This window comes from Peromyscus maniculatus, chromosome 2, assembly GCF_049852395.1.
Source record: "Peromyscus maniculatus bairdii isolate BWxNUB_F1_BW_parent chromosome 2, HU_Pman_BW_mat_3.1, whole genome shotgun sequence".
Taxonomy (NCBI): Eukaryota; Metazoa; Chordata; class Mammalia; order Rodentia; family Cricetidae; genus Peromyscus; species Peromyscus maniculatus.
The window spans coordinates 149,223,840-149,240,312 of record NC_134853.1 but is presented as its reverse complement, the minus strand read 5'-3'; the positions used below and the strand labels follow the sequence as shown (position 1 = coordinate 149,240,312).

The 16,473-nt window shown below is 58.2% G+C and overlaps 1 protein-coding gene across 4 annotated transcripts in view; it reads right to left on the bottom strand.

The window, feature by feature from the left end:
* The window catches only part of Sdc3 (syndecan 3), a 32,068-nt gene extending 16,109 nt beyond the window's left edge, over nt 1-15,959 (bottom strand). For 2 of the 4 annotated variants that reach the window (XM_076565246.1, XM_076565248.1), the window contains exon 1: nt 15,504-15,621. Coding sequence is in view for 1 of the 4 variants with exons in the window: in XM_076565242.1 (XP_076421357.1) it covers nt 15,726-15,857 (132 nt within the window). In the remaining 3 variants the exon portion in view is untranslated. Of the gene's footprint in view, nt 1-15,489; nt 15,622-15,725 lie in introns of those variants that run through there. The other 2 variants (XM_076565242.1, XM_076565247.1) reach the window with 2 other exon arrangements.
* Between the last annotated feature and the right edge of the window lie 514 nt (nt 15,960-16,473).

Below are 16,473 nucleotides of genomic sequence, written 5' to 3'. Positions count from 1 at the left end.
CTAGGCCTGGGGTAGAGGCAACCTCTCCATGGCAGACATTCTGCCTCCTGGGACTAGATGAAGGGCGGTGACCAGCCCTGGAAAGCTAGAGAAGTCCTCAGCGACAACTCTGTCACCGCCTCACCCATGCCAGACACCTGCTCTTGTAGGTCACCCTTGAGACCACCCTGACACACTGTTCCCAGCCCCAAGTTGTGTGAAGGAGGACCACCCATAGAGGCCTCAGCCCTCTGGCCTCTGCCTAATCGTCCCCCCACGTGATGCCCAGCTCCCTCCCATCCTTGGGCCTCCGTGGGCTCTGCGAGGCCTGGTTGATCATGTTGGGTCGCAGCCTCCTTTCACCTCATGTACAGCTGACGCTAAGGCTGCTGACCACCGGTATAGCCCAACAGGACTTGACCCCCTGTCTGAATCCTGTGCCCAGGGAACTCCTGAGCCTCCAAGAATGCACATGCCCCCACCCCCCCCCCCCGACCCCCGGCTGCAGTATGGTGCATTCCCCCCGGACATTTTTCAGGGGGACACCTGTATCATTCCATCCCTCACTGTGAAGAACAGTAGTGCTCAGCAGGGAGCACTCACCTTCAGCCACACACAGCTTCGGTTCTCTTCACAAACACCTCACTGGTGGGGGTTGATCCTCACTCCACACCTGAGATTCAGAGCTCAGAGAGGTGAAGCAACTGGGCCCTGAGTCTCACAGCAATGGGACAAAGATATGAAACCAACATTATCTGAGCCCCGAGAGCTTCCTACTGTCCTGCTCCCTCTCCACAGGTCTGCCAGGTTATGTACCTCATGTGAGCTCATGTGAGGGCCTCAGGTCCCATCCTTCCCAAGGAGGAGAGCTGCTTCACAGAAGGGGAAAAACAGACCAGACTCTGAGGTTCTGGGCAGTGGAGTTCTCAGGAGCCACCATCCCAATGTCCACGTAGAAACTGAGGCACACAGAAGGATTCATATAAAACACCAAGAGAGGTCTGATTGGCAGAGCCCTCGGAGCCTGCCTAGGACCACACTTGTCCCCGGCCACCTCCAGCCTGATTCCTGGGTGCCGTCCAGGTCACCCAAATGAACAGTAAACATATAAGATCCAAACCCCAGCACTGGCTTTCTGTAACTGTGAAACCCTGGGCAAAAAAAAGCCTATCTCTCTGAGCTGTGGTTTCTTTGCTTTGCTTATACAAGCTTAATAACATCATTGACCTCAAAGGGTCAGGGGACCCGACACTGAGGCCCCAGTAAGAGCCTCCCTTCTCAGCAAGCTGCCCACCTGACCCACAGTCTCCCTTCTGCAAACCCTGACCCAGGGCAGAAGGCCATGAGAAGCCCGGGAGCCTGGGCACAGCAGGTGGCCCATGGGCAGATCCCTCCACTCAGATCCCTCCACTCTCCCCCTTGCTCTCAGGCTGTGGCTCTGCAGTCCCAGCTCCCCAGACAGTCCGGTTCCTCCAGCTGAGCACCTACAAAGTGCTAGGCCTTCTAAACAGCCCCTCAAGTCCCTTGCTCTTGCCCACCGTCATCCCGAGCTTTGCACCTTGTCCACTGTGTCACCCCATAGACCCCCGAGGGGGGGATGCCGGGACCACTGTGCTCAGGAGTCAGGCAGCCAGCTGCTGAAGCCGGTGGGACATCAAAAAGCACGTTCCACTTTCAAAAAGCAGCCGGCAGGTCTTCAGAATGTGAAACGCAGAGTGTCTACAGGACCCAGTAATTCTATGTTTTTTTATTTTTAAAACAGAAAAGAGGGGCAGGCGAGAGGACTCAGCTTTATAAAGGCACCTGCTGGCAAGGCCAATGACCTGAGTTCGATCCTCGGAGCTCCCGTGGTGGAAAGAGAGAACAGAATCCCACAAGCTGTCTTCTGACCTCCACCAAAAATAAGTAAATAAAATAAACGCAGTAATGAACAGAAAAGCAGTACTGTCCAGAAGAGGCAAAAGCTGAGGCCATTCTGACCGCCCTGTTGAGCCCTGCCTGGAAGCACAGGGCCACGCTGCATGTGCACAGAAGTCAGGTAGGAACATGTCCTGTTACCAAATGGACCATTACTGTGTCACCATTCCGATGTGCAGGTGACCCTTGCTCTTAGACTGCATCGCCTGCCATGAGGCTACACAAAGCAGGATCCATCCGCACAGAAAGATATCACTCAGCCGAGAAAGCTACCGAGATGGCAGATGTGTGAGTGAACCTCGAAAACACGAAAGCCAGTTCCGCGGCCCTCACACGGTGCGGGGGGGGGGGGGGGGGGGGGGGGTCCCTGGAAGGAAGTGTCCAGCCTGGCCGCTCGCTGACTGCTAGGCCTGAGCAAGCCGGGCATGCGGGGAACCCTGACATGGGCACGGGGGTCTCTCTTCAGCATGATAAAAATGTTCCGAAATAACCAAGCATGGTTATCTGCAGACCCCACACTTGGGAGACTCAGGAGTTCAAGGTCATCTTTGGCTCATAGCAAGCTTGAGGCCAGCCGGGACTACCTGGAACCCTGTTTTTTGTTTTGTTTTTGTGTTTTGTTTCTAAACCCTAAACTAGGTGATGGTTGCAGCATTCTGATGCATACCACACAGCTCTGAATCACAGCAGCTTCTACCCCTCCCACGACTCGCAGAGGGTGCTCAGAACCTCAGGCAGACTGACCCAGGGGGTACCATATGATTCCCCACGTGCCCTGCAGCCACACGGGGCCCAGCGGTCCTGCCATGTCTTACACCTGGCACCTTGCAGGCATCTCCACTCCCGATGCTCGGGCCACCGGTAAGCATGGCAAAGGTCACCCGAACACCAACCTGGTGCCACTGTGACAGTCCATCTGGTAACAGAAATGTGCCTAAGTGACTGGCGCGTGCACACACAGCATGAGCCCCATGCTTCCAGACAGGACTCAGCATGACAGCTCAGGATTTAACCGTGCCATTCAGAAAGAGGCACAATTTGAACTTTATGAACTGTTTCTCCGCTTAGTATTGTGGAGCTGTGATTGAGTGAGCATAGACTAAGGCCATGGGTAAGGGAGACTGTCCATGGCAAAGGAGTTCTCATCTCGGTACAGCTACGTAGGGGCCGGGTGGTGGTGGCGCACGCCTTTAATCCCAGCCCTCAGGAGAGATCTCTGAGTTAGAGGCTAGCCTGGTCTACAGAAAAAGTTCCGGGGCTACATAGGGAAACCCTGCCTTGAAAAACCAAGAAAAACAAAAACAAAAGAAAAGAGAAAAAAAAAAAACGAAAAAAAGGCAGAAGTGTACAATTGAGGCTCTCAGAGGGAGGCAAGGACTTGGATAAGGTCACTCAGCAGAGTCTGGACTCAAATTCGGAATCTCCAGAGAACTCCCTTGCCTCGTCTCCTCCACACTCCCACCTGGGTACCCACCATCTAGGCCCCGGGGGAAGCCACACTGTGCCCATCTTCAGACAGGCAAATCTCTGCTCGGAGCCCTCAGGTAAGCAGGGCCCAGGCAGGCCTCTCTGTGTTTGTAAGCCACGGTCCCTCCAAGGGCCCCTGGGGGGTGCAGGTGCAGCTGACATCCAGAGAGGGACTCGGAGGATGAGGGGCTCCCAGATGTCCCCTCAGGAGCTCTGCTGGCTGCCCTAGCAACAGGGTACCGGGCCAGAAGGGGCCCCAGAGGTTGGACACAAGTCCATCTGTCCCCCACCTTGTGGCTGTCTTGTGTAGCCTCAAGGACAGACAGCCCCGCGGGCTTCAGGATCTGTCTCTCGGCCCTACCCACCTCCACTTGGCTCCCAGGCCAAACCTCTACCACGCCAGCAGCAGCTGCCAAGCCCCAGGCAGTTTCCGCTCTCTGCTCCCAGACGGAGGCCCGTCTGTCTGTCCTGAGGCCTGGCCCAGGCCCCAGCTGCCGGCCTTTGTCTGGCAGGTTCTCAGTGTCCCCTCCGTGACAGGATGGAGGGAATGTGGAAAGCCCTATATGCTTTCTCTGCCATCATTAGCACCCCAAGATCCTTGGGCATGCATGTCCTGCCCTCCACCTCAACCCTCAGCACAGGCTCCCCACTGGGCTCAGAGTCCACCCTGCCTTCAAGGGACCTTGAATTTTCTGGCCTCCACCCACTTTGCAGCCCAAAGACAAAACCACCACAGCCCCTCTACCAAGAGTCCCTCCGAGACCCCTCCCAGGCAAGGCTGGAAGACCCCCCCCCATAATACCCGCCTGACCCCTTCCCTAGAGGGAGGCGCATGAGTCAAGGCCAGCACCGAGGGCCGGCTGCCTCCAGCCCAGTCCCAGGAATGAATGAGGGAGGGGGCTGATGAGGAAGGGAATGAGTAAGAAAATGAATGAATGAGGGGGATGAATGAATGAGAGAGGGAATGAGTGAATGAATAAGAGGGCGAATGAATGAGTCCCCAGATGGTCTTGCCCAGGATCCAGCTCGGAAGAAGTGTTAGTGACAGAGGGTCTGAGCTGAAAAGATGGCCACCAACCTGGATGTCAGCCAGCAGGCTGTTGCCAGGACCGTCTTGTTCACTGGGCCTGAGGTGGGGGTGGGGAGGGGGGTGTCAACCGTCACCTCTGTGGTGGCCGAGACTCCTCCCACCCCCAACACACTGGCCACAGCGTAAGGTCACCGCCATAAGCTTGGCAGCAGGCCACGTGAGCCCTCCGGCTTCCCTCAGAGGAGCAGGGACCACAGCGGCCGTCTCGAGACACGGGGACAAGGGTACCTGCCCAAGGACACCCAAGCCACCCTCCTTCCCTCACCTCAACACACACCGCTCCCCATCCACACCTGGACAGAGCCGAGGTGGGAAGGAACAGGGGCGAGGCTCAGCCCGTACTATCTTGGGCCCTGGGTAGTGTGGGGGTGTTCCCTCCCACAGCAGGCCAGGGACAGTCACCTCAGAGCCGCGGGCCATGTCAGTCCCCTCCAGCAGAATCAACTCTCATACGCCTCGTGGCGCAGCTGCCCACCATGAGACCACGCTCAGCACAGCCGCCAATCAGCGATGGCCTGGCCTGCTCAGTGGTGGCTACTACCCCATTCTACAGGTGACCAACAATGTCCTTATTCGCCTCCAGAGCCTCCAGCTCAGACCTGCCCTCCACCTAGACACGTACGTCCCCATCCTAGCTGTAACCACGCTCAGGATGTCTTCCTGCGGGGCTTTCTGCGCCGGCCTCATCAGAGATGCTTCAGGACTGGAGGACCTCGGTGCTGAAGACTGAGTCAGGGACCACTGCAGACAGGCAGGCACTTAAGTGACGGGAGACATCTCTCCTGGCCTCTCTCTACTAGCTGTCCCTTTCCTGGGGACACACAGCTCTTCTCTTCACTCCCACCCTGTCGGCACCCAGAATTTATTTATGAGTAGCAGATAGAAGCGGCTCTCTGAGGGGCCCAAAGTTAGCTTTTTGGTGGATGAGGGTGACGTGTCCCTGGGGGTTGGGTAGGAGACAGAGCTCCCAGTGTCCCCTCTGCCCTTGCCTTAATCTCCCTAAGGAGGCCAGATGACCAGCTGCCCCTGGCCAGAGCTCCGGACCCTGGGATTAAGGTCTGGATTAGGGACAGGCCTGTTGCCGTGAGCACTGGGCCTGCACAGCTGCTCGTGTGGAGGAAGGAGTCCATGCACGGTCATATGCGTCCTCACACGTGTGCATGCATCGGCACATGTGCATGTGTGCGTGCGTGTGGAGGCCTAAAGTTGGTTTCGGGGATCTCCCTTGCTCTCCCGCTGAGCCCGGAGCTCAGTCTCTGGGAGCATGTCCAGCCTCTTGGGTGCTGGGATGATAGGTGGGCCACCACACTCACCCAGCTTTTACCTGGATTAGAGATTCGAACTCATCTTCACTTTCGCACAGCAAGAGCTTCCGCTAGGGAGCTACCTCCCCGGCCTCTGTGTGAGCATCTGACCCTCACAAGGCAGGCGCAGACTCTCCCAACCTCCTCCACCAAAATCCATCTGCAGCCACCGGGCTGAGGGTGAACCTCAGCAGCTAGGCAGCGGGGAGGTAGTCTCTGGGGACTCTTGATCTCCCCAGCATAAACAACAGTCCACCTCTGTTACTCTGGACTCCTAAGCATCAGCTCAGACACCTGAAAATACCCACATACACCCGCATGGGCATGACCTATGTCACCCAAGTCCTGACCGAAACACGGGGGTAACAGCACATGAGAAAGAGTCACCAGGTGCCACCATAGCCTCCAGGCTAGGGCTGAAATCCCCCCCCCCCCCATGTGAGAACAAGATTCCACAAGCTTCCCGGCTCCTAGAGAGTACAAGATCTTGACAGACAGACCAGTGCCAAGTGTCCTCAAGGCAGCTTGGACCTCAAACTCCACTTGGCGGTGGGGGCGTCAAAGGGAGAGATGCGCTCTTGACCAGGAGGAGGTGAGGACTCCCGAAGGGATGTCCATCCCAGCTCTAACCAGACCCTGCCCCTCCATGAAATAAGACCTCAAGTCCCCACTGAATCACAGCCAGGGATGTGAGGGTCCCAATCAGCCAAGGAGAGAGGGTCAGCCTCAGAGTGAGAGAGAGAAAGAGGGAAAAGGGGGAAGGAAGAGAGAGGACAGAAGAGCAGAGGAGGGCGAAGGGGAGCAGAGGGGACACCTGCAGGTAACCCAGCCCCCAGGGCCTACCACCTTCAGGAAAGGTGGCCTCAAAGCGCCCCACACACACCTCCACCGCTTGTGGCTCCTAAACTCAAACCCTGGCTCCAGCTCCCCAGCTGCACTGCCCTCCCCTTCCCTCCCCAGCTTGGGGGTCATACAGGGGAGGGCCGGGGAGAAAAGGCAAGGTGTTACAGTGAGAAGAACCAGAAATAAATCGAAATGGGGAAGTGTGAAAGCGGGAGGAAAAAAGAAACAATACAGCAATGTCAGACCCGGAAAAGCAGAGAAAGAAGATGAGTGAGCTGGGCAGGGAGATGATGTAATGGGGGGGGGGGGAGTGTGGTAGCAGCTGTAACAGTGTATCCAAGACAGGGCTCCCCGGAGGGGAGGTAACAATGTAACCCTGTGGGGAGCCAGACAAGATGAAGCAATCGAACAGGATGGGGGCCTGGCAAAGAATCTCAACGTTCAGAAGAGCAGACAGCGCCTGGGAATCCAGAAGAGGAAGGACAGATCAGGGCGCCCCCTCGGGGTTTGGCAGCTAGGAAGAAGGGCCATCTTGGCTGGGCTCTGAAGCGTGAGTAGAAGCTCACTGGAGAAGAGGCAGGGGATGTACACAGGTGTGGAAAAGTCAGACCATGGGCTGCTGGGGGGGGAGGGTCTTGGGTGGGGCAGCACCCTGGGCAGAGGAACCTGTCTGAAGCAGCGCACTGAGGAACGATGGGAAAGGATGTGGCATAGATATGGGACGGGAGAGCAGCTGGTGCAGCCTGGGAGGCGTCTTGAGAGAAACAAGTGGAACTAAGCGTGCACTTCCGGTAAAATGGAGACAGGTAAGAGACAAGAACCTGGTGTAGGGGCTGGCGCCCAGCCTCGACTCCAGAAGGTTCTCAATCTCAGCTCAGTCATCAACTTGCTGTTACTTTGGGTCCTCTGCCACCACCAGCCCCTCCCCACAAGCCTGGGTTGGCTTCAGCGGGGACAATAATGACGGAGAACTGTCCTCATCAAAGCCAAGGAGCCCCCGGCCTGGCTCAGCATCCAGCAGCCATACAAGTGCAGGGAGCCAGCAAGACCTTGGCCTCAGTCTTCCTGGAGCAACACACCCGAGACTGCTCTGTTGCTGACATCTCTGCAATAGCTAGGACGCTAGCACTGGTCTAGCACCAGACTGCACGTGTTCAAATCCCAACTCAGCTCTAAGCAGCTCTGGGACTTTGCCCAAATGACTTCATCATCTGTGTTTACATTTATAAAATCAAGATGACACCAGTGTCTTTCTCACAGGGCTGAGTGAGTTTTGACACGTGAAGTTCGGGTCTCCGGCTCCATCTTACAGGCCACACCCTCTGCCTGTAGGACAGAGCACAAAGGTCTCCTTTCACTGGCAGCCCACCTTATGAGCCAATATGGAGTGCCAGTGCCCAGGCTTCTGCTTTGGGGCCTGGGCTGGGTGGGGTGGGGCCATCTATTTAACCCCAGCATGGGCTGAGGCCCAGGCCCAGGGACTTGGAAGTGGCCAGTTAGTAAGGCCACACACACACTTAGCGAGGACAGGGACAGAGAGAAGCCCCCGATCCCAAAGAGAGGCGTGCTCCTCGTCCACACACGGGGGTGCTCCTCGCCCACACACGGTGCTCCTCGCCCACACACGGGGGTGCTCCTCCTCCCGCCGGCTGCCCCACTCTCCACAGCTCCGTCTCCCGATAGAGACCACAGCCCTCCCTGCTTCTGAGCCTTTGTCCACTTGGCCCCTCTGCCAGCCTTCAAGGCCCGGAACCGAGGACACTTCCTTCACAAGGCAGCCCTCAGCCTCCAGAGTCAAACCGCCAGCTCCCTTCCATGACTCCTTCCTCCTCCGTATCGGTGCTCCCTCAGGTCAGGAGGCAGACACGGAGGGGACACAGGTCAGACGGGGACTGTGGACACCGGCAGGTTCCAGCAGGTGAGGATAAGGACCGAGACTAGACTCCCCGCCCAGGGTTCCTCCTCTATATTAGAAACCTGACTCGGTGCCCAGTCCCTGGGTGGCCTGGATGTGAGTGATCACACTCCCAGGGGCAGGCAGAGAGGTGGCGCTCAGCATGACTTGAAAGGAAAGGGACTCTTCCGCCCACACTCAGGAGGAACCATGAACAGGGCACGTGAAAGGTGTGGGACACTCGAGGCCAACTGTGAGGACTGGCAGGCCCAGATCACCCCATCCAATGGCCCCATTTCACAGATGGTTCCTTTTCCCTGTGTGAGCTGCTGGAGGACTCACCTCGGAGCCCGGTCAATCTTAGAGGAAGTTGACACTAAAAATAAAACCTACCATCCTTGTGACTAGTGACTGCTTCCCCAAGCCTACGGAGCCAGGAGGCACCAGTCCTGCTCCACGGAAGAGGAGGCCCTTCCAGGGGCAGGGGCTGGACTTACTCTAAGTGCCTGGACAGAAGCGGGCTCTGGTCCCCATCCCCACAAGCTCCACACCCTCCCATAGCTACCCACAGCCCCCAGCAAGGTCCCTGCACGCAGTGGGTGCCCCGCGAAGACTGCTCACCCACCAAGCAGTCCATTCTCAGCATCCAGGCGCCATGCCCAAACCCTCACCACTGTGTGCTCTGCTTGGTGGCCCGGGGCCCCAGGCCAGCACCTGGAAGAATGCAGAGGACAGTGTCCACCTTGGCAAGCAGTGCTGCCCAGGCCTCAGGGTTCCAAGTGTAAGACAGGGTGACATGGCCAGGCTGTGCTGAGGACCCAGATGTGCCTCGTGTCTAGCAGAACCCTGTATGTTCTGACCACTGTCCCTGCAACTGCCATTGCCTACTCTCTGCCTCCACCACTCCGGCAGGGGGCACCTTGAAGGCAGGAAGTGGGTGGGATTCAGAAGCACGCACCATACCCCAGGTGAGGCAGTGACGAGCCAGGAGAAGAGGGTAGATGGACACCCACACCTGCCACACCCTGGAGTAGTGTGCCAGGCATGGGCTCCACCAGGGACCCAGAGGCCAACAGCTCTCCTTCCCTCCAGGATTGCTCAGCTGTCCCTCAGGCCTGAAGCGGGAGGGAAGCCCCCACCTATCCTGGTGGTGCCGGCCACGGGCGATCAAACTGGTAATCAGTCAGCTGCAATTAGATTTACTGATGCCACTGGTGTCTACATGACTCTTCCAGCCTGGCTAGGAGCTGAAGTGAGGATGGGGCGGGGGTACCAGGCAAGAAAAGTGTACAGGATGCTCCAGAGATGCTCAGGCACATCCCCCTTGAAGGTAAGATGACAAGATCAGCCCCTCAGGGCAGAGCCCCAGGGCAGGGGTAGGGCAGCTGAGCACAGACTCCACCTCCTTCTGGTAGAGTGAGCTCTGGTGGGTATTTTATCATCCCAGAGTCTTGTAAGCAAGGCGATGATACCAGTCTCCCAGAGAGGCTGGAAGGCTCAGTGAGCCACCCAGGACGGCAGAATGAAGCATCATATTTGGGCAAAGCCCAGACCATCCACTGTGAGGCACTGGCTAAGGGTGACCATCTCTGCAGGACCCTCCCACTCCGAGGTCCCTTTCTATTAGCCATTAGTCATTAGCCAACATTCACCAAGCTTGGGGGACCAACAGAATACAACCGAGTGCTCTGGGCTAAAGGACCGTGGGGGTGTGTGTGGGCCATGGCTGCTCAGATTCCACAAACACGGCCCTGCCCAGGGCTTTGCACACGCAACCTGTCTTCCAGGAGTCCCAGGGCCACGGGGCCTGAGCAGTAGACAGGTCTACCTGCCTCTATCCTGCACTACAGGGGACAGAATTCCCAGAAACTCAGTGCCACAGAGGCTAGAAAATACTCTGTCTAAGCTGGCCTAAATCCAGCCCACGGCAATCAGGAGTCCCAACCCAAATTCTCCTGCTCAGGGCCCAGGGCTCCGCTTCAGGCCATTCAAAGCTGGCTCCCACACTCCGCAAGGGAATTCTGGCCCTGTTTCCAGACAGCAGTTCCTTCATCAGACCAAGAGGGCAAGAAAAAAAAAAAAAAAAAGGAAAAGGCCTGGGCAGTTAAAAGCAAGAAGCTAATCTAATCTTCACAGGAGCGGCCATCCCCTGCTCACTCCATCAACTCCATCACTCCATCACTCCATCACTCCATCAACTCCACATCCTAACTCAGAGAAGTCGGGCAAAGGTACCCAGGTTACACAGCACGAAACTGGAACCAGCAGGATTTCAATCCTCACCAGCTGGCTTGGAGGTCTCTGCTCTTCTGTCTCAAGTTCACTTCCAGATTCAGTGGCCCCCAAAACAAAGGACCAAGGTCTTGGTGGGAAGCCAAGCCTCTAACAGCTCCAGCAGTGAGAGTTAGGGAAAAAACTCCTCCACCTGGTCGGAAAGGCCTGCATGGTGGCCCCGGCCTGCGACCCCTCAGAAGCCAGGTGCTAGTTCATTTGTCAGGGTTCCCCCACCCCCTATGCTACAGCTGGGCCCCCCCCCCCAGCCATGGCGGCTCAGACTCTCCCCTGTAATCACCGCTTCCTGTTTGGCGCCTCAGACCAGGCCTGGGAGTGGGGGAGGGGACGGGCCACCCCTCTGGCTAGGGGCCTGCTCCGGAGTGAGGGGCCGGAAGTCAGGGCTGCCCAGGCTCCCGGAATCTTGGAAGGCTGGGAGCCAAGACAAGTGGAGGAGGGCAGTCAATAAAGCTAATGTTCCCAGGACATTTTGTGGGACAGAGATCTGAAGGGTCCAGGTGGTCACCAGCCCAGGCCTTACTCTGGTCGGTGTGGGAGCCCAGCAGGGGTGGTGGAGACAAGGGGCCCAGCCCCCAGGCAGTACCCAGCTTGGCCACCCTGCCCCCCCAGACACAAAATCACAGGGCTGCCCGAAGCTGGTCGGGAGCCCAGAGCCACAACCTCATGGTCCTGGCCAGACTTGGCGGGGACAGTGTCACCACAGACCCGCCCCACGCAGCCCCCTGGCGCCTCCCAGTCCACCACCCATGCCTTAGACAGGGCAGGTCTCTGCCCACCTCACCAACTGCTCCCTGCCACACAGGCGCAGAGTCCCTGGGCCAGGCGCATTCTCTCTGTTTCTATGCTTAGTTCGCTCCGCAGACTGGCTTTGAGCACCCCGGAAGCTCCAGGCTTGACAAGAAAGGACTTGTGACTCCTCTCCTCTTGTCCTGGACCCTGTGGGTCACTCACACGGTCGGTTGGAGAGCTGGTGCTCTGAAGGGTAGGCTGAGGCCTGGATCTGGGCTCCGAATGGCTTTCTAGGGATGGGAGGTGGGGGAGGGGCGCAAAGGCGGGTCTGGTCACCTGGGCAGAGCCACGCACGGCCCAGGCTTCAGGTGTACTCAAGGGATATGGTCTTTAGACCCCTATCACCCAGGATTCCAAGTGCTTCCTGCCCTGTGTTCACCACACGACCCAGCACAAGCCCCCCAAGTTGTACACATCTTTTCAACATCCCCCCTTTTTTTTTTACAACATTCCCCCAGCCTGTCCCCAACAACCCTTAGAATCGGCCCTTTGCAGGTGACAGGGACCTGTGAATTGGTAGAGGAAGAGCCCTAGTCAGGTTCCTTTCCCACTGGCAACCCCCAAAACTACAAGAGAATTAAATAGGAGAAGGGATGGCATCTCCGTAAGATTGGGCATCTACCAAATGGTAGCCAAGGGGGAATAATGTGGCCCTTGCCTATCATCCCAACCATCAGGAAGCTGGGACAGGAAAGTCACGAGTTCAAGTCTAGCCTGGGCTATAGCCTGAGATTTGGCCTCAAAAATTATTTTAATAAATACATAACTGGGGAAGGAAAAGGAGACCCTAGAGAGGTAAGGTAAAGTACCTAAGTTCACATAGCATGAGGGCATAGATCAAGACTGATGCCCAGGGCTAAGAGCCAGCCTGGCCTCAGCTCAAAACAGCTAGTCCCTGGCAATGTGGCCACCAAGCCACCAAGTGTCTCTGTGGCTCGTGTCCTCATCTGCAAAAGAAGGATTCTGGGTATTCCTAAGACTGTCCTGAGCACACCCTACACCTAACCACACAGAGCACTGGGGGCAGGGTGTCGGAGCTGTGCTCAGCATTCAGCCTGCAACTGTGGCACTCACATCAGCCAGGCCCCCAGCTGGCCCAGAGGGCTCTAAGTAGCAGCCCCCTCCCCGGGCAGCTCTGGGGGGAGCCTTCCTTTCCCTGAAGGAAGCAGGTGGTCCCGCCCACTCACGCCATCCACAGCTGTCCAGCTTTAGGAGGCTGATTCTGCTCCCAGGGAGCAACAGGCTTCAGGTCTAAGTCAACAGCCCTGAAAATCTGACCATTTCTAGAGGTGATGGGTGACAGCGTGGACGGTTAGAGAGGCTGCTGTTGTGAACCCTGTCAGCTTAGCTCGGAAGGCCTCTTCCTCCAGGAAGCCTCCAAGGCTCCCTCCATGTAAGTGCCTTCTCCACTGAAGGACAGTGTACTCCAGCTCCTTGAGGGGCCCGAGCCTGACACTGTCTAGTGAATGGAGAAGGTTTTGAGATGGATGAGAACCTTGCCCAGATCACGCAGCAGGTCATCTGCCCCCCCGGCGCCCAGCAGCCCAGGAAGTCATCAGGACTCTGGATTATGGTGCCTCTGAATTCCTTTGCTCACTCTGGTTCCTGACCTGGAACAGCCCACGAGTCCCCAGCTTTTCATTTCTATTGAGAGGGCAACAGCTCACCAGAGCAGACTGAAGGGCAAGAGGAAAGGGTTCTTGGACGTTGGGGACACCTCACTTTCCCAAACACACAACAGCAACTCTGAAAAAGGACAGGGCACAGTGACTCTCATCTGTAATCCCAGCACTTAGGAGGCAGAAGTAGGAGGGTCGGGAGTTCAAGACCATCCTTACCTATGTAGAAAGTGAGGCCAGTCTGAGCTACATGAGACCTCAGCTCAAAAAAAAAAAAAAAAAAAAAAAAAAAGAATTCACATACATCAAGCACTATGTGGAAGCTTTTGCTTTTTGTTCTGTCTTACGGAGTGGAAACTGAGGCACAGGACAGTTAAGTCACTTCCACAAAGTCACACAGCCACAAATCCGTAAAAATCCACCCCTGAGAACATCAATGGTCCCTCCCAGACCTGGACTTTAAAACAACATTCTCCAAAGGCAGTAATTCCTGGTGTCCCTGCGCTCCACGACCTTCTGAGAGTCACTTAGGCAGAGCAGCTGAGGTGGCCTGAAGTCCTCAGAGCCCGAGACATCCAGTCTCTCAAGAAGGAAGCCCCAGGTCAGGACACACCCCCAGTTTGCCAGCCTCAACCTGGTGAAACCAGCTTTCTCCTCCCTAGAGTCCCATCCCCCACGCCCCATGCCCTCCCAGACTGGCAAGAAGACCCAGGGTCATCCTGTTCCTCCCTACTGAGCCCGCCACTGCCCTGCCCGTCCCTTGCCATCCTCAGAGGCTCCCACCAGAGGCCATTTCTGGAACCACCAGCTGGGCTTCTGGTCTAACCCCAGTCCATTTGGCTGAGAGCACACCCCTCTCTCCGCTGCTGGTGTGGCATCCCAACAACCCAGCACCACCTTTAACCCTTAGCTTCCCAGGTCAGGTCGCAGAGTAAAGAGCCCTGGAAGGACAACAGGCCCACAGAGAGGGTCGCATCTCTGAGTCACACCCCTACTGCAGTCCCTGCTCTCACTCAGCCAGGCCCGCCACCTAGGGATGTCAGTCAGCACCCGTCTGCACCACCCTAACCCCACTTTGCCCTCACGCCTGCCTGGTGGAGGCCCTACTATGTGCTGGGTCCTCACAATCTACCTAGATCCTTTCCCTACTGGCCGAGGAGGAGTCTATACAGCCTTTTCCCTTCTAGGGACAGTCGCCTCCCTGGAGCTATTTGTTCTCAGCCCTTTGCAACGTACACTACGATGCCCTCGAAGGTGCCTCTGTGTCCACTCTTCCTCCCTCCGGGAAGGGCGCCCTCAGTGCCCTTTGCAGAGGGGGACCTGAGGCTCAGAGGAGTGGCCAGCTGGCTCGAGACCTCACCATGAATGGGTGGTGGTCACTGGACTTTGAAAGCAGGTCTTTGATGTCAAGGGTGATTTTCTATAAGGCTGCTGAGAAGCAGTTCCAACTGCCAGAGTGGGTAGTGCCTCCATTCTCTCAGGCACCTCTCCCCTCACCCCTACCAGAAGGCATGGAGCACGGGCACTATCCTGGGGTCCCCCTCCCCAAAGCTGGCAGCTTGAGGAACCTGTGGTCTTCAAAGCAGCCCTGGGCCCTTCCTGCCTCCCGACAGCCTGGCCACTGTGCTTAGGAGGGAAGGGGTGTGCCGGCCAGTCTGGGCTCTGGTGGTCATCTGAGAGGGTGGGGACATTGCTCCTGGAGTCAGCCATGGGGGTCGGACCTAGAAGTCCCCTGCTCACTCAGCCCACAGCTAGACACCTGTCAACTCAGAACTCACTTGGGACCTGGGTCCCTCAGAGCAGGGACGTGACTCATCCCCCTGCAGGACCCTCTTCCCCCAGCTCCCCTAGAGAAGCCAGGACCAAGTTCAACCCCATAGCTACTTCAGTCTCTCAAAGGGACAGTCAGGGGTCACCCGGTACACACTTCTGTCAGCCCGCGCGCGCACACATGTATGTCTCTCTTGGGGTGGGGGCTTCGGGGGGGCCCACCATCACCGCACACCTGCACACACATGCGTGTGCTTTCACACACTCCCATGGGTCAAAGCACACACCCCCTCACCCGACAGGCACAGAGCCATGGCCATGGTGGCACACAGCGTGCACAATGGGTCACCCTCGTGTGAAGCGGGGTGCCGATGCCATCCACCCATATGGACAGAGCCTTCCCGTGCCCACACCCACAGGTGCCCACGCACCCTTCTCAGAGGCGGGCGGACACACACACACACACACACACACACACACACACACACACACACACGGTCACCCTCATTCACCCCCGCGGGTCACCTTCATCGACTGACCTCCCTCCTCCTCCCCCTCGGAAGCCCCCAAGGCCCTGCAGGCGGCTTGGGGTGGGGTGGGGGTGGGGAGGAGGCAACCTGGCGGATACCGGACGCTCACGCTTCCCGGCGGGGAGGGGACCCCGCGAGACCGGGACACACCCAGCGTGGCGCGCGTGGCGAGGGGACAAGCAGGGACACGCGGGGGACACGCGGGGGACCCTCCTGGGGCCCATCACTTACCCCTGCGGCGCGGCCGGCCAGCAGCAGCAGCAGCAGCGGTGGCAGCAGCAGCCCGCGGGCCCCGGGCGCGTGGGTGGCGGTGTCCACGCGCGGCCCGTGTGCGGCCCCGCGGCGCGGCGGCCCCGGCTTCATGGCGGCCTTTGTTCGCGGCGCGGGCTGCGCGGGACCTGCGCTCGGCTCCTCGGCCGCCGGCTCCGCCTCGCTCGCTCGCTCGCGGCTCCGCGCCTACAGCGGCCGCGCCCGCAGGAAGCGTCGCCGCCGCCGCCGCCGCCGCCGCCACCGCCGCCCCCCGCGCGGGCGGGGCGAGCAGGAGGGCGGGGCCGCGGCGACAGCAGCACGCGACACCGCCCCCCCACCCCGCCCCCGGCCTCAGTTTCCCCGGGCGCGGTGGGGCCGAGAGGCGTTGACGTCTGCTTCCCCCCAACTGTGGATCCGCGGAGCACGCGCTGGGCGGACGAACCTGCTCCTCCAGACAACACCCGGGGTTCCTCTACCTCCCGCAGGGTGGTGTCAGAGGACAGCCCGACTCCAGCCTGGGGTCCCCCTGGTCCTCCAGAGCTTCTTCTTTGCCTGTCTCTGTCTGAGAGACACTGACTACAGCCCTTGGCACCCCGAGTCCAGGGAGCAGGGGCTTGGGGCAACTACACTCAGGCGTGGGGAGCACCAGCACGCGTCTGACTCCACTGAAGTCACCAGTGTCTCCCATTCACAGGGACTCAGTTGCACCAAGGAGCCTCCGGGGAACTAG